This window comes from Artemia sp. Qi Xiang Cuo, chromosome 18 (genome assembly GCF_049724085.1).
Source record: "Artemia sp. Qi Xiang Cuo chromosome 18, ASM4972408v1, whole genome shotgun sequence".
Taxonomy (NCBI): Eukaryota; Metazoa; Arthropoda; class Branchiopoda; order Anostraca; family Artemiidae; genus Artemia; species Artemia sp. Qi Xiang Cuo.
This window is the reverse complement of record NC_142811.1, coordinates 37,918,547-37,943,023: the sequence shown is the minus strand read 5'-3', so window position 1 is coordinate 37,943,023 and position 24,477 is coordinate 37,918,547. Positions and strand designations below refer to the sequence as shown.

The 24,477-nt window shown below is 36.3% G+C and overlaps 1 protein-coding gene across 2 annotated transcripts in view; it reads left to right on the top strand.

The window, feature by feature from the left end:
• Nucleotides 1-23,118, top strand: part of LOC148941469 (uncharacterized) — an 86,734-nt gene extending 63,616 nt beyond the window's left edge. Inside the window, exons 9-12 of one of the 2 annotated variants that reach the window (XM_089103841.1) lie at nucleotides 467-692; nucleotides 4,213-4,486; nucleotides 15,567-15,794; nucleotides 21,314-23,118. In XM_089103841.1, the coding sequence (XP_088959967.1) occupies nucleotides 467-692; nucleotides 4,213-4,486; nucleotides 15,567-15,794; nucleotides 21,314-21,979 (1,394 nt within the window). In that variant the 3' untranslated portion in view covers nucleotides 21,980-23,118. The remainder of the gene's footprint in view (nucleotides 1-466; nucleotides 693-4,212; nucleotides 4,487-15,566; nucleotides 15,795-21,313) is intronic. The other variant, XM_089103840.1, reaches the window with a different exon arrangement.
• The last annotated feature ends 1,359 nt before the right edge of the window (nucleotides 23,119-24,477 follow it).

Sequence of the window (24,477 nt, the reverse complement as noted above, 5' to 3'; positions counted from 1 at the left end):
ATCCAATAAAAATTTTGGGTTAGTCATTCTCTTCTTCGTAATTGAAAGTTCTGGAAATTAGGTCTTTGAGGATGACACCCCCCTCACAGTCCTCAGGGTAAGGGTTGTAATTTATGCCCTGGGGGCATATAAGGTGTTTATAGAAAGCGTTGTCGTAGAAACTCAAAAAGGGCTCTCTTTCTCGCTCTCTCGCTCTCTCTTTCTCTCTCTTTCTCTTTCTCTCTCTTTCTCTCTCTCTCTCTCTCTGTCTCCCTCCCTCTCTCTCTCTCTCTCTCTCTCTCTCTCTCTCTCTCTCTCTCTCTTCCTTTATACATATAATATATATATATATATATATATATATATATATATATATATATATATATATATATATATATATATATATATATATATATATAGTGTGTGTGTGTGTGTATATATATATATATTGAGGAAGAGAGAGGTTCCCTTATAGAAGTTCTTTTAGGCCCTTCTGAGATGATTGCTGGAGGCTTCATTCCTGGCGTTCAGTTACCTGGACAACCTTTACCAATGCTGCCCATATTTGAAGTAATAGCGACTAAAATACAGGCTTTAACAGCAACTCTGCTTCCAGAAGAGGTGGAAGATGTTGTTAAGGTGCTTCTAAAATTTGTCGCGCAGCCTGGTTTGAGTGGTTTTGCAGCTTCTGATACTCTTGTTTTTATGGCAAGGTATTTTTATTTTTTATCTTATAACCCTAGCTTATGAACTTGTTGTCTCTGTCAACCCAAAAAGAGTAAAACTAATGTCTTCCCTTATTAAAAAAACACACTACCTCAAATGGTTCCTGGAAGATTATAACAGAAATCGGAACGAATTCAAATTTTGATAGGCGAGTTGGTGATGCAGTATCTTGTAGCCTACATAGGTGACTAGATTTGAAAATGACCGTCAGTTTTATGTGAGAATTGGGCTGTTGTATATGCAAGGGGTCTACTTTGATTTGGGACAAAGCAATAGTCGCACTTTCAAGGAGGCACACTTGTGCCTCTATAAAGAGGCGACCCACCACAATGTTAAGCGATTTCAGGTCCTAGAGGTCGCAGAGAGACGGCGGTAATCGCATTTTGTAGCCCAAGCTTAAACTAAGAAACTTGCAAAATTTCATCCTCCTCCGACGTTATCTTCATGGGGTAAACTGGGTCTGAAGTTTGGTCCCTCCAACCATAGCCCCACTTTCACGTTTGCCTAGCAGTATGGACTTTAGAGATTTGGTTGTCCCTACACTTAGGAGCTTATCCTCGAAATATCACCTCAAACCAGTCACACATTCCTTGTTTTCAAAAAACCAAATATAGCCACTTACAATTCCTCATCTCTTTTTTTTTTCTTAGCCACGCCTACAGGCCACAGTTGGCAACGGATCCGGTTGAATGAGGACTCATTCGAAGCAGAATTCGACCTGTTAGGGCCTTTTGATATTTTCAGACCGAAAAAATTATCCCCCGAATTTACATTTACGAAAAACCTCGTTTTCCTATATTAGCCCATGTTAATTTTTCCCACCACAACCCCACTTTAACGTTGAAATTTAGAGGATAAGCTTTCCTGGGGCCTGGGAGCTTATCCTCGGAATTTCAGCTCAATCTGATCACTTCTTCCCTGTTTTCCAAAAACCAAATATCAAGTTTTTTGGAAATTTGCTTGCGTCAAAAATAGCTTCCATATACTAAAAAACAATTACTATTGTATCTGTATAGTCCAGCGGTTGATACTTTAGACTCTCAGGTGGAAAACTCGGGGTCGATTCACCATCAGAGCAAATTTTTATATACTGATTTTAGACTTTGAAATGAAACTCAGTTTTTTTTTTAAATTATTTTAAAAACATTAGGTTTTCTAAAGAGTTAAAGAGGCTGAGTTACAAGGTCGACCCTTAAAACGTACAGGGATTAGGAGGCACAGTTGGGGGACTGTTAAAGAGGCTGAGTCACAAGTTCGAACCTTAAAACGTACAGGGATTAGGAGGCACCCTGTACGACGTGATTTGAGTATTCAGGAATTAAAAGCCTTAACACAAGAATGTTCAAGAGCGGGGGTTTGGGGGGCGGCAGCCCCCAACTTTAACTCCTGACACGATCAGCTAACAGTTAGTCAAGCAATAATAAGTAATAAACTGTACAAAAACGTGCAGAAATTATTTGAAAAAAACTACGTTTTCTAAAGAGTTAAAGAGGCTGAGTTACAAGGTCGAACCTTAAAACGTACAGGGATTAGGAGGCACAGTTGGGGGCTACCGCCCCCAAACCCCCGCTTTCGCAGCCTTTAAATATAAAAAAATTTCTTTAAACTGAAAGTAAGGAGCGACATTAAAACTTAAAACGAACAGAAATTATTCCGTATATGAAAGAGGCTGTGCCCTCCTCAACGCCTTGATCTTTACGCTAAAGTTTTTATTGTTTAAAAAAAGAGTTGTGAGAAAGTCAAACTTTAGCGTAAAGAGCGAGGCGTTGAGGAGGGCACAGCCTCTTTCATATACGGAATAATTTCTGTTCGTTTTAAGTTTTAATGTCGCTCCTTACTTTCAGTTTAAAGAAATTTTTATATTTAAAGGCTGCGAAAGCGGGGTTTGGGGGCGGTAGCCCCCCAACTGTGCCTCCTAATCCCTGTACGTTTTAAGGTTCGACCTTGTAACTCAGCCTCTTTAACTCTTTAGAAAACGTAGTTTTTTTCAAATAATAGCAACAATACATTGGATATGTATTTTCAATGCATTTCATAAAGCAATGGGGGTGGGGGGGATTAATCATTTCTAATGACACAAACCAATGGAAACAAAGAAGAAAATGTCTATAAAGTGTTTTAGAAAGGTGCTTGACTTTTTTTTTGTAGGGATCGTTTTTCAAAAAACCGTTCAGACAAAATCTGCTTCTTTTCTTAGATTTTAAAATGGAATATTGTCTGGGGTAAGAGGTGCTATTTTAAATTTTTGACTTACCCCCTGTTGTCCTGAATTGGAAATTTTACAAGATAGCGTATGGTGCCTCCATAAAGGCTGCCTCCGCCGAATTTATGTGCTAACTCTGTTCAACGATTGAATTATATAACTTACGATTGGAGTATTTTAGGGAGGTTGTTATTTGAAATTTTAGGGTTGGTTTCTGTGGCCCCTAAAATTCACTTTACAATATATCTTCCTATTAACATAGAAAAGTTGTTTTCTTTTTCGCCCTCGTAACGTTGTAATACATTACCATGTCACAGCAAGTAGCAAAATGTTTAGCCAGTATTTGGTTTTTTATGTTGGTAGGATATAATCAATGACACCAACTATTCATTTCAAGAGTTTAAGTAACCGCAAAGGCTAGCAGTAACCCTCTAGCCAAGACGAGGGATACAAAAATAACAATGCTTTTGTTTAGTGAGGTACGATGATCCTGATGAAGTTTCAGGGCATGTCAAGCTTTTAAAAAAAAAGTTTATCATGTACTAAAAATAAGTAAATAAACATAATTTAAGAAGGGATTTTTTTTAAAGGTAAAGAATTGAATTAACTAAGCTTTTGAATTTCAGGAAATAATTTTTTTTTTTTAATGAGAGAGTTAAGAATCAAGCTTTTAAAGATTTAAGTTTTCATTTGCCTTTCTTTTGTTTGTATTTTGCTTTTTGTTTGTGTTGAAAATTCTAATGATATTTAGAAATTGGAAATTACTTCTTCATTGTAATATTCAAATTTTGGATTTTTTTTCTATGGGCAAATGCTTGCTGACTTCTCTTAGTTACACATTGCTTGTAATGAATCACCTGAAGTTTTACTAGAAGCAATTGTAAATAGATGGTATTCTTTTAGTATTTCCCCATAAACAATAAGAACTAGTTGTTGTTTGCCACGTCCATAAAAGGAACGTATGCGCAAAAATTGTTTTTTTTTTTAGAACCAGGGTTGCCACCCCTAGCGATTTATTACTATTTCTAGTGGTTTTTTATATTTTCTAAAGAAAAAAGTCACTAAATCAGCCCATAAATCACTGGATTATTGAAGAAAATCGCTAAATCAACCAAAAACTCAATAAATCCTAGTTATTGTTTTAACCGGTTAGCAACCCTGTCCAGAACACAAATGAAGGTATTAAATATTTTATTATATGCATTATTTGTATAAAATTCTTCTATATAATGGAAACATGACTTTTGTAAAATATTCTTGTAAATTTGCATTTCAAAATAATTTTCAATGCCTTTTAATTTTAGATATGGCACTGAATCATTCTGTTTCGAATTGTTCCAATTGTCTGAGCAAACTATAGCTGACCTGTCCTGCTTAACTGTCCCTTTGTCAGTTAAAAATCAGCGACTTGTAGCTCTTACTAGACGGTTGGCATTCATGTTAGCCCCCTCTGATACTCCTAAGATTGCAAACTCTCCATATGTTCCGATCAACCAATGGGATGAAGAAAATGTTGAAGTGATTTTAGCTTCTTTGTTGATCGTTGAGGAATGGACAGTCGCTAGACTTGAAAAACTAGTAAGCTATGATTGTATTTAATCACTACAAGGGCTGCTTTAATAATCAAGTCAGTGCTTTGCTTTATTTATTAATTAATGTTCATACAAGTTACATTAATCCATTTCAGGTAAAAGTGGAGGGGTGGGGGATTTATCTACCCTCTCCCTCCCTCTCCTCTGAAAAAGGAAAAATCAGTTACAAGATGTTTGTGCTTTTTACCCAACCAAGCTGTCTCATGCAATCGTGAGTATTTGGGTCCAATATGACTTAACGGCCTTCGGCTCCTATTTTGGGTTCTTTGAAGCTTTGGAAATATCCATTTCTCGACAAGTAAAATCCGTAGAGCTTTATCGCTTTACGGATTTTACTTGTCAAGAAATTTTCCTTAATGACCTTAATTGTCAAAAAATGACCTTAATTTCTATGATGTACAACGATTTGACTGTTAAGAATATTTGTATGAACTGGAAACCATTGACCACGTCAAACCCTACGTCGTTTAATTGGGGTCATCGTTATGATATTTTATCCACATTTTTTGAGAAAATTGCTATCTAAATATGTAGAAACAGAAATACTAATTTAAGCTTATTTGAATCCAGGCATTATTAGCTTTTGTGTTCAGGACTAGAGGCTAGAGGAAGGAGTGGATTTTGGACTGGCAATAATTGGTCGAGCAGAAATTGCCAAGTGAACGGGGAACGTGTAATTAAAAGAATCCTTTGTGCTCGTTTTGCTACTTTGTAAGCGACGTTTATAGCAATTGCTATGTAACCTCAATCTAATGAACCAACCGATCAGACTAAGGACGACTTCTGTCGTATGGCGTATGATGTCTACTATTGGAACTAAATTGCAAATTTGGAAATGATAGTTCTTACGCCCCAACTATTTTTGGCAAACACGGGCCTGGTGAAATGAAGGATAATGGAATACGTCTAATAGACTTGCATATCGAACGGGAGCTTATCGTTGAGGTACACTGGTTTCCAAACATAAATGTGTACAAGTATAAATGGAACTTGCTAATGGTACTAAAAGAAATGAGATAGACTTTAACCTAATCTCAAATCATGTACGACAGTACCTTGAGGATGTGAAGACTTTCTGCGGTGCTGATTGCTATTCTGACCATCAGCTTATTGTTGCAAAGTTTAAACTTCAACAAAAAACTATTGTAAAGCCCAAATCTTCAGCAAGAGCTGTAAACGTAAGAAAGCTCCAAGACTCGCAGGTGCAACGAAAATACGAGGCAACTCTATTTCATAAATTTGTTTGTACTAAGCGATTATATTCCGGTCGAAAGCCAATGAGAAATTATCATTGACACTCCCAAAGCGACCACAAAAGAAGTTGTGTGTTAATAATGAAAGAACGGAAGCTTACAAAAAAAAAGAAGAAGCAGCAATCCGACGATACCAGACGATATTTGGAAGCTTAATAATGAAAGAACGGAAGTATTGGATGTTTAACGTGCGGGGGTGACCACTTTTAAAGGCAAAAATGGCGCAAAGGGTTGCTATGCCACTTACTGGAGGAGGAGATCCTTCGTCCGCCCCAAATTAGTGGGATTTCCACGGTTAATCCAACGGTTCCGTATACTAACGTGATCGGATGGTCTATGGCCACATTTAAAGCCAAAGTTTACCGATAAGGTTTTCTAACTATCTCTTTAGTTCGACCTAAGCTGAAAAGTTAAGAGAGTACATAAAAAAACCTTACTGTATTCACAACACGTTGTACAAAAGAACTGAACTAAAAAAGACTCTTTCTCCCAGCCCGCTAGCCGCGTGCTGCGACAGGGGTTACGAGGGTGGTAAATGAATCTTTCCAGCCAATCCTAGGACTTACTAGTTTACTGGTCAACCTCCCTAACTGCGCAATTTCTGACCTCGTGGTCTATTAAACACGTACGCAATTAAAAGGACCCAAAATGGCGTCACAAAATAAAAGGAAAATTAATATTTATTACTCGGAGAAGGAAAATAATAAAGGGGTCAAAAGAAATGACTCTGGGAGGGATATTTATCTGAAAAACTGGGACCAAGGGTTCCAACACCTCCCTCCTAAGATAAATGGCCCGCATCTCCGGTGGATTGGCTGGAAACTCAGACATAAAATAAATAACATTAAACTTAAAATCACTAAACTTGTATCTTCCCTCTTTTCACCGCTTGGCTCAGGATTCGTCGCCATCCCCACGTCTCCATTGTAGAAACCACCATGGTCTAGATCGTCTAACATCCGCATTTGGTCTCGAAAATTGAAGTCCCCAAGGTTCGTAGGAATTCATTGTGCACAGCACAAATCAAAAACAAAAATTTTCTTGCTCTCACGAATTTACATTTGAGAGGAGCAGAGAATCAGTTCCTGGTACTTTCGATGATGCCAGCCATCATGAAAAATTGGCTGCACTAGCCTCTTAATTTACAACTGTGGAAACAACCCCACATCTCAATAAAAAAGTAAATTTCCCCTTGACATAATTTCAAATAGTCTAAGGCCGAAAATACACAGGCCTGTGACAACGATAGGGGTATAGGAAAATGAAGTAAAACTTTGAGCGAACCATGCATCGCTTTTCTTTGGGTTCCCTCCCCTGGGAAAATTAATATGCGTTGATGCGTTGAAGCTAATTGAAGATGAAACTTAGATATATCTCCCACTGAATACAATTTGCCGGGAATATTTGTCGACTCACACGAATACTAACTACTATGAATCGGGTTGCTGGATAAAGGGTTAGGCGAAATATAAAGCGATTGGGAGAGAGCATCTTCAATGGCCTATAGATCAGAAAGATAAGATCTGGGTCAAGGGATTACAGCTTGTCCAACAGTTGTGCATTTAGGAAAAGGACCGTCTCTCGTGACTTCCCAGAGGGGATCTTTCCCAAGGAATTCCTCCCCATAAGAACGAAACAAACACTCTTTTGAGTTGATCAGACAAATATTAGATTCCTGTCCCAGGTTTTTCCATCCAACTTGACATTCAATGTTTCCCAGCTTTCCCTCACTCTGGATTAGGCCCTTCATTTGTTTTTTGTAGCCGGCTTCTTTTATTCCCCATGGGTCTTTGACCTCTTTTCCCCCTTATTATCCATGTTTTCAAGGCACAGCCCATCCAACATTTTATTTTTTTCCCTATTATTTATATATCTCTTTATTCCAATCGGGACATGCCGTCAGCGTTCCCGTTATCTGTTCCTGGTCTTGACTTTATTTCGAAGTCGTATTCTTGTAGGCAAAGGGCCCACCGCGCTAATCGTCGGTTATCTGGCTTCATTATATTCAGCCATTTCAATGGGTTGTGATCCGTTATTATTTTAAATTTACGTCCATATAAATAATAGTCCAGTTTTTTGACTGCATAAATTATCGCAAGAAATTCTTTTTCAATTGTGCTATAATTTAATTCTGCTTTTGATAATTTTCTGGATATAAATGTGATTGGATGTTCCCCATCTTCAAAATTTTGGGATAAAACTGCCCCTAATCTGTAATCTGAGCTCCCAGTTTGTAGCACAAATGGTAAGGAAAAATCTGGATTTCTCAGTATCCTTTTGCCACAAAGAGCATCTTTCAGTGTATCAAATGCTTTTTGTTCAATTTTTGACCACTTACCGGGCTCTACGGCCCCCTTCCTTGTTAACTCCGTCAAAAGTGTTGCAATCGTTGCAAAATATGGTATGGATTTTTGATAATATCCTGGCGACCCCAAAAATGACCGAACTTTTTTCTTTGTGGTCGGAACTGCTGCGTTTCTAATTTTTTCTGTTTTTTCTCTTAATGGGGCTATTATACCGTTTCTTATTTCGTGTCCCAGGTATTCTGTCTGTGACTGTACTAATTTAGATTTTTCTACATTCAAAGTTAGTCCAGCTCTCCTCAGTCTAGTTAATACTTGTTCTATTTAAATTGATGTTCATTGAACGAGTTTGAAAATACTATAATGTCATTCAAGTAGGCCCTTGTATATGGTAAGGAATCTAAAATATAATCTACCAGCCTTTGGAATGTTGGTGGTGCTCCTTTTATTCCGAATGGCATGTACCTAAATTGGTATAACCCAAACGGAGTAATAAAGGCAGTTTTGGCTGAATCATCGGGGTCCATTTTTACTTGCCAATATCCCCGTCTCAAGTCTAAAATTGATATAAATTTTGATGAGTCATCTGATTCTAGAATTTCATCCATCCTTGGTATTGGGTAAGCGTCTGATTCGAACATATTACTCAGTTTTCTGTAGTCTACGCAAAATCTAATGGAGCCATCTTTCTTCGGGACTAATACGACTGGTGCTGCATATTCTGAATTTGATGGTTCTATCACCCCTAACTTGAGCATTCGGTCAATTTCTTTTTTCATTTCTTTTCTTTTTGCTTCCGGTATTCGGTGCGGGTATTGTTTTATTGGTTTCTTGTCCTTTAATAGGATTCTATTTCCTACATTTTCTGTTTTTCCGATTTGGTCTGTTAATATGTCGGCAAATTCCGTGAATAACTTGTTTAATTGGGGTTTCTGAGCCTGGCTCAGATATTTTACCGCCGAAGCCCTTTCAATGGCGTGTATATGTGTTTCTGCCGGGTCTATTTTACCTAAAGGGGCACTTTCCTCGTCATGTTCTGATGTCGAAATCATAAGACAACGCTTTTGCGGATCCTTGAGGTTTTCTTTTTTATTCTCTTTGTTAAATTTCCTCAGTAAATTCACATGGTAAACTTTTTCCTTTTTTCTTGCTCCATCTAATTCTATCATATAATTTACATTATTCATTTTCTTTTTTACCTTAAACGGTCCCTTCCATCTCACTTACAATTTATTATTTCCGTCCGGTAATAAAATGAGGACGTCATCCCCGTCCTTGAATTCATACAGTCGGGCGGATATATCGTACTAGGTGTTCGTTATATCTACATATTTCCCCTCTGCTTTTTTTGCACTTTCATGGTATTTATACAGTTTTTCTCGTAGTGATAGCAAGTGGGTTATCACTGTTTCTTCATTTTTCTCCTCATTCTCCCATGATTCCTTTAAAATCTCTAACACCCCCCTTGGGTTTGTCCCATATGTGGAGTTTCTCTGTATGCAAAAAGGACATAAGGAAGCATTCTGTCCCATTGGTTTACATCATCTCTTACAAAACGTCTCAACATCCTAATTAGGGTTCCGTTAAATCTTTCTGTAACTCCATTTGTTTGAGGATGGACTGGAGTAGTTAAGACTTGTTTAGTACCGAGAATTTAGTATAATTTTCTTATGTATTTCGATTTAATATCTGTCACATTATATGTTAATATTTAATTAGGGATTCAGTGACGCGAGATATATTTCGCTAAGTCTTCTGCGATTTTTGGTGATTTTACTGTTCGCATTGGGAGAGCTTCTGGGTATCTCGTGGCCAGATCACTAATGACTAAAACGAATCTGGTTCTTATGTGAGATTTTGGAGGTGGGCCCACATTGTCCATTGAAATTCTCTCAAAAGGTATGCCAAAAATGGGCATTTTTTTCATTGGAACTTTTCATTTGGTTTTTTGTATGCGAATAATTGACAGTCTTTGCATCTTTTATAAAAGTTGATAATATATTTTTTAAATCCTGTTCACCAAAAACGCTGCAAGACTCTATCTCTGGTTCTTTGGGATCCCATGTGTCCCCCCGTTGGGCTTGAGTGAGCCAACTTTATTACCGCTTTCCTTAATTCATGTGGTACCAAAAGTTGAAGCTTTCTAGCGTTTTCCCCGGTTTCCATTATTTTGTAAAGTAGATTTCAATTACTGGAAAACTGTTTAGATTGTACATTCTTTTGGTTCGTTAGTGCTACTTTTATTTTTTTGCAATCTCTATCATTTGTTTGTCATTCTGCGAATTTTTTGGAAGTTATTCCGAGTGTTTCGGTTAGTTCATCTTTGGTTTCCTCTGCTTCTTTTTCTATGGTCAATAATTTCTCTTGTTTTTTGGTTATATTCCTTTTTGTCTGCCCTTTTTTGGCTTTTCGGTTTTCTTAGTTTCGCTTTTTTTATGAACATCTGGTCGTTGAATTGAAATGGGTTTTGTATATTCTGATCATCATTTTCATTAATGGGCGGCCCAGCCTCCCTTTTATTTTTTTCTTGACTTCGTGTCACCGCATTTACTCTTTTTATCATGGATGTTGCTTTTAGTGCAAGAAAGTTTTCGATATTTCCGAAATATCCCCCTAATGAAACGTCACCCGGAAAAGTAGTTACAACCTCTACTTTTAATTCTTTTCTAACCGTCTGTCCCAGTTTATTGGATAATTCTATTATGACCTGAGCTGTTGGACATTTATGTTCTGCTACTTAGAAGCATATCGATGCAACTTTATTTTTTTAATTTATGTCGGTTTTCTTTATCAAGTCTTCCCGTACATAGGTTTGGTCTCTGCAGGAATCAATAGCTATTTCTACCGATTTACCATTTAGTTAGCCACACACTTTGTGTGATTCTTCCCATGCGCACGTTTTAATATTCTCCGGGCTTTTAACCCATGTGGTTCTCTTATACATTTGAGACTTTTTCCAATTCTCTCGGGATCGATCATTTCTCGGATTGTCCTGTCTTCTGTATGCCCCTTCTTCCCTTGTTCTGTAATTATTGTCGTAATTTTTTTTCGCGCTTCGGCAATCCGAGGCATAATGTCCTCGTTTATTACAGTTATAACAGGTAACGTCATACTGTTCCTGTTTTTGGCCGTATTTTCTATCGTCTTTATTTGGGCAATTGGTGCTATAGTGGCCGCCCAAGTTACAGTGGTAGCATGTTACTTCCTTGTTTTTGCCATATTTGGCTAGCATTCTTTTTATTTTCTGTGTACGGGTATTCTTTTCTACCATTTCCTCCTAACCTTGTTCTTTGTGGGAATGCCTCCCTCCTAATTTCAGTGTGCCTGTCTGCTAATTCGGACATTTCTTCAATTGTTTGCGGGTTTTTCTCTTAAGTACATTCTCATATTTGGATGGGTATTTTCTAAGAATTGTTCCATCGTTGTTTTATTAACTATTTCCGTTATCTAATCTTTTATTTCTTCCAGGTTTTGTAGTAGTGTATAGTTTTTTATCTCTAGCCATTTTAAACACATATCTTTCAATTTATACCCGTGTTCTTTATATGTGTCGTTGTCTCATTTTCTTTTGCCTCTAAACCTTCTTTGAAAGTGCTCGGGGAAGAGTTGAAATTTTTCAAAAATGGCTTGTTTTAGTCTTTCAAAATCTTTTGAGCAGTCCATTGGTAATGCTTTATATGCAAGTTGTGCTTTGTAGTTAAGGAGGGGCTGTATTCGTGTCACCCAATTTTCTCTCGGCAACCCGCTTAATTCCGCCGTTTTTCCAAAATTGTATATGTATAAATGTACATCTTCATTTTCTTTCATTGGTTGAAGGTTTACTGCCTGCATTATCTCTATTGTTGACGATTTCTGAGGCTCTTGGTAATTTCTCTCTGCAATCATTTCTATTATGTATTTTCTTTCCTCTCTGTCTGCCTCCTCCTTTCTTTCTCTGGCTACTCTATCTCTTTCTCTTTGTTCTCTATCTTCTTCCTCCTTTCTTTCTCTGGCTACCCTATCAGCCTCTTCTTTTCGTTCTCTAGCTATCCTCTTTCTCTTTTTCTATCTTTCTCTCTTTTCTATCTTCCTCCTCTTTTCGTACTCTGTCTAATCTTTCCTTCTCTATGAAATTTAAAAGTTTTTGTGTCATATCTATTTGAGTGCTTTTTCGTGAGTATTTGCTGGAAATTGAACTTCAATTACTCCTGCTACTTGGCCTACTCTGAATCTCACTGTCTTTATGTTCTCTTAATTCATTTTCTGAGTCTGCTCGTTGTATAATATATTCTTCTCCCCGCAACTCCCCTACTTTTTGTACCTTCTCTGAAGGGTGAGTTTGTTTTGTTATACCCGTTCTTTCATGTAATGATTTTTCCTCATGTATTATCGCCACTGTTTCTTTTGTTCGGGTTTCTCTATCTGCGAGTAATTCTTTCTGCATTTGTTTTAAACTTGTCTCTTCTTCTCTGGTTCGTACCGGGGATCGCTCTATTACTGATTTTGTTTTGAAGATATCCTCTTCATATGTCCCAGAAATGTCTATTTCACCTGTTGAGTGATATATGGTTCTATTTGATGGTGTTTTTCTTAGGGTATTTCCAGCGGGAGTCGCATACAATTGTGTGTCTGAATCCGATTTTTGTTTTACCGCGGTAGATCTTGTCTGAACTTTTCGTTTGTCCGCCATTATATTAAGGTTTATTTAACGTCTTCCGTTCAAAGGAAAATCCTTTTATCAATGTTTCTTTTTATACTGTCGTGAAAAATGATTTCCTTTTAATTTGTCGATTATCTGTGGGTGGCGCAGCCTCCCTTGTCTCACAAGTTAATTATTCGCGTGATTGATTGATTTTTAAATTTTATTACCTATTATTATCCGACTAGGCACAGCTCAGATAAAAATTTCCTCTTTACGATTTTTATATATGTACTCACCATAGGCTACTTTCTAGGTCAAATTATCCCGTCTCTTCGAAAGCGCGGAATTCTTTTATTATCAGATTTACTGATAGGACCTTAAATCGCTGCCACCACTTATTGGATGTTTAACCTGCGGGGGTCACCACTTTTAAAGGCAAAAATGGCGCAAAGGGTTGCTATGCCACTTACTGGAGGGGGAGATCCCTCGTCGGCCCCAAATTAGTGGGATTTCTGCGGTTACTCCAACGGTTCCGTATACTAACGTGATCGGATGGTCTATGGCCACATTTAAATCCAAAGTTTACCGATAAGGTTTTCTAACTATCTCTTTAGTTCCGACCTAAGCTGAAAAGTTAAGAGAGTACATAAAAAAACCTTACTGTATTCACAACACGTTGTACAAAAGAACTGAACTAAAAAGGACTCTTTCTCCCAGCCCGCTAGCCGCGTGCTGCGACAGGGGTTACGAGGGTGGTAAATGAATCTTTTCAGCCAATCCTAGGACTTACTAATTTACTGGTCAACCTCCCTAACTGCGCAATTTCTTACCTCGTGGTCTATTAAACACGTACGCAATTAAGAAGACCCAAAATGGCGTCACAAAAATAAAAGGAAAATTAATATTTATTACTCGGGGAAGGAAAATAATTAAGGGGCCAAAAGAAATGACTCGGGAGGGACATTTTTCTGAAAAACTGGGACCAAGGGTTCCAACAGGAAGTATAAATATTTGTCGATAAATACTAGCGTAGTTTGAGTTATACAAGAGAATACTTTATTGAAGTACTCGAGGAATCGAATGAATGACAAATGCAAGTACTTATTGTGAGGTCGACTTTCTTAAGGTCTTTGGCTCTAACAACCTCGAAACCCTGTGGAAGATCGTTTTGTATTATGGGATTCTACTGAAAATTGTCAATATCGTAAAAGTACTATACCAGGATATTGTGTGTGTTTTATGGACGAAGTGTGGTTGAACAGAGTGCTTTGATGTAGAATCAGATGTCAGGCAGGGCTGCATTCTGTCACCGATATCTTTCCCTATAGCTGTAGACTTCATTCTACGTGGTTGTTAGCTAAATGGCAAGGCTTAGCTAAACCCAACGAGAGAACTAGCTGATGGTGACTTCACCGATGATATTCATCATCTTACCTACTATCCAGAAGAGATGCAACAGAATATAGACGAGCTCGAACATATTGACAATGTAGCAGAACTTCACATAAACGCCAACAAGACGAAATCTGTGTCAAAACCAGCTGTTTGGCATTGGAAAATGGTTTTTCGCTAATGGCAAAGAAATTGAAGAGGGGACAGCGCTTAAGAGTCATGGCAGCATCCTTTCATAAGATGCTAGTTGCGGACGAAAATTCTGTGTCGAATAACCATAGCCAGTTCTGCATTTAGCTACCTCAGAAATGTCCGGAAGAATAAAAATTTTCCCAGAAGCTGAAGATCATATTTTCTGGCAGTATTGTTCTGTCTATTCTATTAACCATACTCCTATTACGTTATTGAATTATGCGACTACCACATGCTGTTCGGGGATGGGCACCCTCTGGTCTCCGCAAGGCGTAAGGCCATAAATGACCCTTGTGCTCTTCCACGAGTAGGTGATAAAGCTGGTGAGGTCTTTCATGGGGAAGATGTGTTGCAGGTGCGGGACAGGCTCTGTTGCTTTTCCTTGCACCTTCAGGTATAGGATGACCTATTTATAAGTAAGTAAGTAATTAGTATTAAAATATGTTAAAATAGTACAGAGGTGAATCAACCTAATTCTATTAGTCACTTCTTTTCAATTCCCATCAAAATTCATAGAATTTGAACTGATTTTATTGTATTTTGACTTTGAATCCAAATGGAAGGTCTGGATGAAGATCTAACTTCTCTAATATGAAGCCTTTCTGTTGTTTTCCTTTTTTGCTCTCACTGCTGAACCCTGAGGTGTGAATACAATTGCATCAGAGATCCACTTTAATGCCAATCACTAACATAATATCACTAGTGACAGTTGTTTTCAAAGGCAATCTAGACTGTTGTTTCTTCTAACAATAAAACAATTACAAAAAAAAAAAAAATATGTTGTTACTTTTATAACTTTAATAAATCAAATAATTTTAATATTTTGATTACTAAATATCAGTATATGTATATTAAACTGACAATGCACATTCATTTATATTTTTTTCAATAAAGTTCAAATTTTTTTCCTGGCCTTGAGAAGGCATAGGGGTTTTGCGCCCAACTATGTTAATTTCTGCTCGTTTTGAGTTTGACTCGGTTATTTATTGTAATTTCTGTTCGTTTTGGGTTTCATTTATTTATCGATGCTGATTTGTGGTAGTTTCACGCTTGGTAGATTATTTGATTTTATTTTTGCTCATTTTTTGTTTAATGGAGTTTTTTACTTTTCTTTGAAAAACTTATTTTGCGGAAAAAGTTTTTCAAATTAATCAGTCTCATATACTGACATGATTCTGTGAAAAAAGAACAGACTAAATAGCGATACGAAACATAACATTGGAGCAACTTTGTTGGACAACGCTAACTGTAAGATATCGACAATTCTGTTTGTTTCTCACCTTAAAAATTCACTTTTGCTTTCAGGTATCCTCGTGCGAAAAAATTGTTTGGAATCCTGGATTATCTACATCTCTATTTTGCAAAAAGGTTGTCGTGAGACTGTGTGAAGTCCTTGAGAAATTCTCTGGAATTTACCATTTAATTCACAAAGATCAGGGGACATGCTATCTTGTAAAACACGTGTTATCATCAGCATTGCAAGCTATTTCTACTTTAGATCCTAGCATGATTGATGAGGAAATCCATCACCAAGTAAGCATTGATTCTTTATCACTACTACAAAGATGACCATTTTGCAAATGGTTAGCCTTGTTGAATACGGTCACTATTTTTTTTGTCGCAAATCGTTTACGGCCAAAGTATATAGTCGCAAGTGCTATTTTTTGATTGCCCTGATTCTTTAGTTCCAGAAATCGTACGACTAGGTTTTTCAGATATTTTCCCTAAATCAGAGCTAGCTTATCTTGGTTTACCGATTGGGTCTTCTCTTAGGGATACAAGAAAGCTCTTTATTAAGCATGCTGAGAGAAAAATACGTGCAGCATATGCTATTATTGTTCATTCGCAAGTTAGCCTTGAAAGTAAGCTACTGGCCAAGTTGTACAATAGTGTCTTCCTTCCGCATATACTGTATCTTACGCCTTTTTTGGATGTTTTGACCGATTTTGATTAGCAATATCTGCGCAAGTCTTACTTTAAGTTTGCGAAGTACCTTCTACAAATCCCTAGATGGTTTGGAAACGGTTATGTGGTTCGAATTTTAAGTTTTACGGAGCCCCTCCTTGCAGGAGACTCTTAGTTCGAATGTTTATCAAACCGGCCATCTTCACACCCCTGGAAAATGATTCTATTTTGATTTTTATTTGATGTTTATGTTATGTGTTCATAGTTCGTTCTTTTTCTTTCTTTTATTTCTTTTATTTTCATAATACTCCATCGCGTTTTGTTGTTTAACTGTATGATGGGAAATAAATATTCATTTATTCATATAACCGTTATATGTTATAGTTCTTGTTAAGTCGTCATCAACAGCCTTTTAAGGCGTTTTAAGTTATGACTGAATTTGTCACCTTTTTGTATCAATATGGTTGGCGCATTCCTTTTTTTTCTTATTATTGTTTTCTTACATTCTTGGGCTTGGAGTAATTGAAGGTCCCTAAAGGTTATTGAGGGTTAAACGAATCTTAAAATAATTAAGAGATATTAATTAAAATAGTTGTAAGCAAATAAGTTAGTTTTAAACTGACTGTGATATTGGGTAAATGATACATCACAGTTGCCTGTTTTTACTGAGCAAAAAAGAGGTTTTTTTTTGTTTATGTAATAATCATTTTGGAAAAACTACTTCCATTCAAATATAGAAAATAAAATCAGATAGAAAAAAATTGAATTTTCATGGACAATAATATAAAACATGTAATGCCTTTTGAATCCATACTAGGTCTATTCATACCTGAAAATGGCGATTTTCTAAGATTCTCTTTTGACTGTTTTAAAACTACGAATTTTTTAAGGAGAATACCATTTTTTGTTAGTGTTGTTAAGTTGAACCGTAAAATTAAATAAACGAAACTTATTAATTATATTTGGCAGCGCTTTCCGTTCGTGAAATTTCAAACATTAATGACCTATTGATTACGAAGGACAACTACATTTTCTTATCTAGTTGGTGTTATATATTTTTAGCTTATTTTTTGTCTATTTTCACCCACATTTCTTTTTTTCAACTCGGTGCCCGCTACTACCAAAAAATTCATAACTGATTATGGAGGGTTTTTTTTATTAGAAATAAAGTTCTCGATTTTTATTAACTTTTCGATATATAAAAGGTTGTGCAACTTTCACCTTTAGCAATTCAAACAATCGAATTTATTTTCACTGTCTAAAAAGACTCAAAAAGTACATGTCCTAGTTCAGTTAAAACTACCTTGTATTTTGACGCTTATGGCGACAATGAACTTGCTTTGCTTTGATGAAATATCCACTACTTGTTATTACACGATGCATAATACATGATTACATATACACTAATACTCCGCTAATACTCCTCATATATACTAATGCACTAAATATACGCTAATGCTCCGCTAAAATTAAATGTATCGTTCTGATGGTAAAACAATGCTTTCATAGAGGTGCTTTCATAGAGGTGCAATGCTTTCATACACTACTTATTATTGTATTTTTAAGTCTTGAAATGTGTGCTGCATTTTCTCCTAGAAGGATTAATTATACGTTGCATTTAAAGCCGTATTGCTTGTAGCCTAGTATACTGCAAAACCTAGGTGCCCTTCATTAATCAACCAATAAGAGCAATTATTTGAAGCAAATTGAATCTTTTCAGAAAATAAAAACGGATGAAGCTAATAAACAAAGAAAAACACTAAAAAGAGAAATTCGTAAACCAGCTCAGTCCTACTACAAAAAAAGGTCAAAGACTTGTTTAATAATAAACCAAAACATTGGTATTCTGAGTTTAAAAAGTTGTTTGGCTGGAGGCTATATCACCTTAACTTCAACCTACCTGAGTCCTCTGATGTTTCTGCCAGTAAGCTTAACCAGTTCCTCGCTTCCATCGTCTAGAGCCTTCCAGCATTGTCTTATCAATTACCAACAGATGATCTTTCCCCTTCTTTTTCCTCTATTTATCTGTCTGAGATTGAAAGAAGAATTGGGAAACTAAGCAAAATAAGTGTCTGTCCTTTGGATATCCCATTTCCTCTTATTAATGCTTTCAATGACTTGTTTTTAAAGCCCTTGTCTCTCCTTTTCAACGAGATTACCGAGTTTGGGCAAATTCCACAAGTATGGGAACATGGTTTCATACCCCCTTAAAATAGAAAGACAAATAGCCTGGTTTTGAAGGCGTTCGTTCTATTTCTTCCACTCCTATATTCTCGAAACTGGATGAAAGATCCCTTGCAAATTGGCTAAAATAAAAAAAAAATCCTACCTATTTCTGACCTGAGGCTATTCGGGAACCTCAAATCCATTTGTACCTCCCACTACCTTGCTTTTCATATCGGAAATTTTGAAAAGCCTAATTCCTGGCTATTGACCTCCAAAAAGTATTTCGATCTTGTTAACCACCATATGTTAGTTGAAAAACTTGTCACTGAATTTACTATTGATTCTTTTTTGATGAAATTGGTTGCCTCCTTCTTATCAAATAGATCACAAGTAGTCAAATGCCGGAATCATTATTTCAATCCTCTCCCTGTCCACAATGGAAAAGCCAAAGGCACTCTCCTATGTTCTCTCCTTTTCTCAGCTATGATCAACAGCTTTGCTAAGGAATTTTCTGACAGATGGAAATTTATCGATGACCTAGTGGATGTTGAAACCCGCTTTAGAAATTTAAAAACCAACCCTATGAGTTTCCTCAATAACATTGCAGACGATGCCTCTAACTTAGATATGAGAGTAAACCCCTCCAAATTCAGGATTATGCCAATGTGTGTCCTTAAATCCTCGCCCCTTTTTCTTAATGTTATCCCTCCTGAAATTCCCGTGTCCTCCTTTGGATTACTTGGCGTAAAGATTTCTTCTAATTTAAAGTGGGATATCCATGCTAAATATATCAGTCATAGACCTAATGAGTCTATCTCCCTCCTTCAGCTTATAAATAAATTTAGCGTGCCTCTTTCCCATATCTTAAGGATTTATACCTCCTATAATTAGTCATTCATGTGAGACTGATATGTTATATGGGGGCACGGTTGCCAACATGACAGGAATTTCATTGTCTAAATAAATGGATTTATCCCCATCTGAAAGTTTATTTGTTCGTCTTAGGACGGCATTGCGGTCTAATAAAACAACAGCTAATTTAAAGGTGTTATGTCGAAAAAAGACGATAGGCTGGAAGTAAATGGTAAACATACCACAGAATTTTGACAGGTTTCCTTCTTTATTTTAACGCAATTTGTTTTTATTTTTCTGTTTCTCTGTTGTTTTTTTTTTGTTGTTGTTTGATAAAAAAAAAAGATATAGAATTTTTACTGTAGTTACTTCGAAATAAACTTTTGGATAACCTGGAATGGAACCTTAAGTTCCAGGGGCTTTGGTCTCACAGCAGCAACCAAAGTTTTTGGCTTTATGGGTGTGGTGCAGAAGTTAATTATCTTTAACCCTAATGCTAATAAATCATTTGCTTATATTTTTCTTCCAAAAACACTAAAAGAATGAATTAGATTCATTCTGATTAAGCTTATTGTAAATTCAGGAGGGACTACAGTCTCGTCACTTTTGCAATTACGAACATACTAATGGCTGAATTTGTTGTAATCCACGATTCTAGAATGAAGATAATAACAAGTAATTAATTGTTTTTATTGTTAATCATTAGCAATAGCTTTCCCATATCGCTCATAGCTCAAAAAAAGGGGCTGGAAAGAAATAACCAGGTAAGTACCTCACTTACCACCCTAAGCCAGGTAGAAAAAAATGGCAAACAATCATTCATAATCATTCAATTTAGATTATTTTACTAATAAAGATCAAATTTCCACCCATTCAATTTTAGGCAGCATGGACATTATTATGACGTAATTTTAGAATCCAATTGTCGCAATTCCCCAAATTTTCTTGAATAACAAGAAGGAACGCTACTGAAGAATTTCGTCCTATGCTTTGGCTACTTAAGAGTAATAGTTACTCCCACCGTTTACCAGTTGTTCCTTAAATTTCTTCACTTTTACACTCAGAGCACTCGGCAGAAATTACAATGCGTCAACACGCGATGGTGCCTTCGCAATACTTTTTGAAAACCGAGGAAATGTTCCTTATTCAAACAACTGGTCATCAATTATTGTCGAAAAACCTGAAAACTTATTTTCAGTTTTCGGCTCTTATGGAAATTGTTTGACAATTCCGGTTAAACTTCCTTAGCCAATCCGAGGTAGTTCCAACAGCTATCTTTATTTTAGAATTGTTCCTTTCCCAGCAACCTAACAAGAACGAGTCCCGATTTTACTGAAGAGTTACGCTTCCTACATGGTAACTTGATCTTTCCTTCTTACAAGTCCCTTACATTTTGCAAAAAATTTGCCATAGTAAGATGGTCCATTAAATATATTAATCGTAGCGGAATCCTAGCAAATTTTACAAGCAACAGTTCAATTTACCATGTTGAAACATTAGATACAGTTAGAACTTTCTGCTGAATATTCAAGGAAATATTCAAGGTTATTTTAGAATCTTCAGTCGTCTTTTTCTTCAATATAAAATAAGATAGATAAGATATTTATTTCAAAAAGATCACTATCACAAGCCCACAAAGGGCCGAATTCGGACTTCGGAGTCGACAATATAAATAGTTGCACTAAAACTGGCAAAAATGAAACAACAACAACGAAATAGAAAAATCATAATGAACAATCATTTAACTGTCAATAATTAAAACTGTAAAAAGTCAATTAGAAAGTTAAAAAGATAAAAACTTGTCAAACTAAACTTACATAAATACGAATCAGAAAAAGAATTAGAACGGACATAAAAAAAGGAAGGGGGGGATAAGCGAATATACACAAAAAGAAAAGAGCGAGACATAAATGCATATAAATTAAAAGGGACAATAAGAAAGTGGCAATAATCCAACTACAGTAAGTCAATAAAAGAGTTAAAAAATGAAAACTGGTCAAGAAGGGGGAGGGACAAAAAAGAGGGAAAAAAGAAACTATTGTGACATTTTATTCAATATAAATATAAACCGGAGACGGTTCTCGTATCGGAAAAGTCAAATAAACCCTTGAATTTTTTTTTTTTTGCAGGCTTGGAAAAGCTGTAATGAAGTTGTTCGTCTGAACTGCTCTGATGTAGATGTATCTGTTTTGAATTTTATGGAACAATGGTTGCGCCCAGATTTAACTGAATCAAACTATAAACAGCAAATTTTTGGCTTATACAGTGCCATATTTCATTTACTTTTCAAACGCTATTATCAAGCCCAATCTTTGACTCTGGCTAAATTATTGAGTGTATTTTCCTCATTTGCTGAAGTAAGCCAAGAAGAAAGTGTGTTGCAATGCTGCCTTCCAGAAGACGCACATACTGTCGTTAGTGATTTCTTAAATTTCACTGAGAAAGACTTTGATATCAAAAAGCATGCAGAGATATTGAAAAAAATTACTTTAGAATATTCACCGGTACTTCTTGAATTTCAAGGTGATTTAGAAGAAGGGTCTCAAAGTCCTATTAAAAAGCGATCTCTTTTGGAAGACAAAGAAGAAAAGATTATAAAGGGTCATTGGAGCTCAGATACCGCTTATGACCCTGTTACTTCTCACAGTGGTAGATCTGATGTTAGTAGCATTGTTTCACAAATTGAAAAAGTAGCTAATAAGTTAGCTCAAGCTATAGGACGTGACAAAGTTTCGGAAGACACTGACAGGATAAAATTGCGAGACTCTATTTCACTCTTGAATTCCGTTTTGTAGTTCTTGTTCTCGACGGTTTTTTATTTCTCTTTTCTTATACTGTTTATAAATATGTAAAGAAGTATGCATATTTCAAATATTGCGTAAACTCTTTATGAACAGGTTCTGTAATTGAGCTGAAATACCATTGATTATTCAAAATTCGATTTGGAATTTTTGTTTTTATCTTGCAGACCCAAGATCATTATGTCAAATGAAGCTTATAAGTTTATCATACAAATGGAACCTGCACTTCAGCCCTGAAATAAGCTTAGTTTATTTTTGTTTGTAAATATTTTTACCTTTTAAGAAAGAAACAACTACAACTCTTTTAGTATCAGAAACAAACCTAGGATAAAAAAAAAAGATTCCGAAATAAATTTATTGTGAAATGATAAAATTATTAACAATTTAAACATTTCAATAAATAAACAATTTTGAAGAAGCTGTACCCTTGGCGATATCACCTACCGGGTTTTAAAGCTTAAATAGGGAAGATTTCTGGTGAATCTTCCTATCATTTAATATTTACCATTTTTATTCGTTTTTTTTTCCGATTAATAGTGCATCGCTTCTCCAGTGACAGGACGGATGGGAAGCTCCCATGAGAGTTAGCACATAAGTTCTCAGGAGTCTTTATTCTTCATCAAACTTATTTCTTATGAATTTTGAGAAACAGAGACTTCAGTAGTAAAAATCTTGCAAGGAGGAGCTAATGGGTTTTACCGAATGGTTGTTCTTTTTTCCGTGTAAAATTGACACTACGGTAATATTTTTGTATGTGGTACTCCTGGTAAAATCTTATAAACTGAATTATTTTGACCAACGTGTCGGACTTGCTACAAGTGGTGCATCCCTAGTAACTCATAATGTGGTGTCTCTACAGAAAAATTAGGAGTGTAAGAATATCATCAGCCTCTTGTCTCTTCTATTTTCTGAAATATATGGAAGCCTTATGTGAATAGTAACATCATTGGGATAGTAATTGAAACTGATTTTGTCATTTTTCATAACTGCTTGAAAACTAAGGCGTGATTACTGAGACAGAAAAGGGGGGATTGAGGACAATCAGAGAAATAAGTCTTTATTAGTTTGGGGAATGAAGCTAAGGTCATCTGGTCACTTCTAGGCATCAAAAGCAAGCCATTAGGTTTTCAAAAGTGCATGTCGTTGAATTATATTTGAAATATTATATAGAATTGCGCAACGTTGCAAAGTATAAGGGGGTAAAATTTTGATATTGTAACATATAATAACCTTAAACCAGGATGGGGGGGGGGGGTTCTCTGGCTTGGAGGACAACTGAGTATTTTGAGAATTATAGTCTTTTAAAAATTTTGAAAAACCAAAGTGTAATACAGAATTAAGAAAAAAACTGGCAATATAAGAAAGAATATCTTTATAGGTGATTTTGTAATTCTTCAGGGACTTATTAGTGGTCCAAGATACTGCAATTGATTCTTTCTTGGTTCGTCGGGAAAATGGAATACATTTTGTTTTTCCGAGTAACGATTCGTTTTCCCGTTCTCAATAGGCAATCAAATCAAGCGTCCTGCTTCAGATCAATTACATAATCTTTAGTGAATTTTTTGGATAATCTGAATCTTTAAGGGACTTGATAATGGGAGTAGGGGGACTGGATTGCTGTTTACCATGGGATTCTGTTCTCCGTGACAATGGACGTTTGAAAACATTCTTTTTAAAGAACTGCAAAAAGGGAGAAATTTTAAGAGCTCCATAATTCTGGAAAGAATTACCCAGATTGTGAAGAGAAAATCTCGCCGAGCTCCCTAGTCTCAGTTCTTATTTACTGAAAAGTGCACGCCAACCTATAGAATAGAATTAGAGTAGAATTTATTTGCGCTAAAAGCCCAAAGGCCATGGCAAAAAATATAAACAAAGAACCATTACAAAGAAATTGCACATAGCCTAACATAATCCTACAGAAATCTACTTCTATGATTCATCGCGAGACGAAGGAATCGTGTCAAGCTTCTGATGCCCATAAAACACTAATCTGCACACACATTCACCAACCACTCAAAATCATAATCCCCCCTACCAAACACTTCCAGTCTCCAATCACTCAGCTCCTCACATTCACACATCAAGTGATGCACGCTCTTATCTAAACCTCCACACATAGAACAAAAATAAGCACCGGCCATTGACTTTTCCCTCCCGATAAACTTTCTTGGCCCAGTGGCAAACTATTAGCCCTCATTTCAATTAATAACTTTATTTCATTTTTATTCAAATCCACCTTAAAAAATAAAACTTCACCCCAAATCTCATTCGACCGACAATAAAGCCGCAGTGAATTCGAAATTGAACGCTGGGCTTGTCGTGCCTGTATTTCATGGTCCTGTAAAATCCTTTCAACTAATCTACTTAGTTGGTCCCCCATGTGCTCGAACCCTAAACCCCCCCCCCCCACATATGGCTTAGTCCACACTGATCTAATACACTCTTAATTTGGCACGGCCACCCCCTACCTGAGCGGGCCTTCAACATTTCTA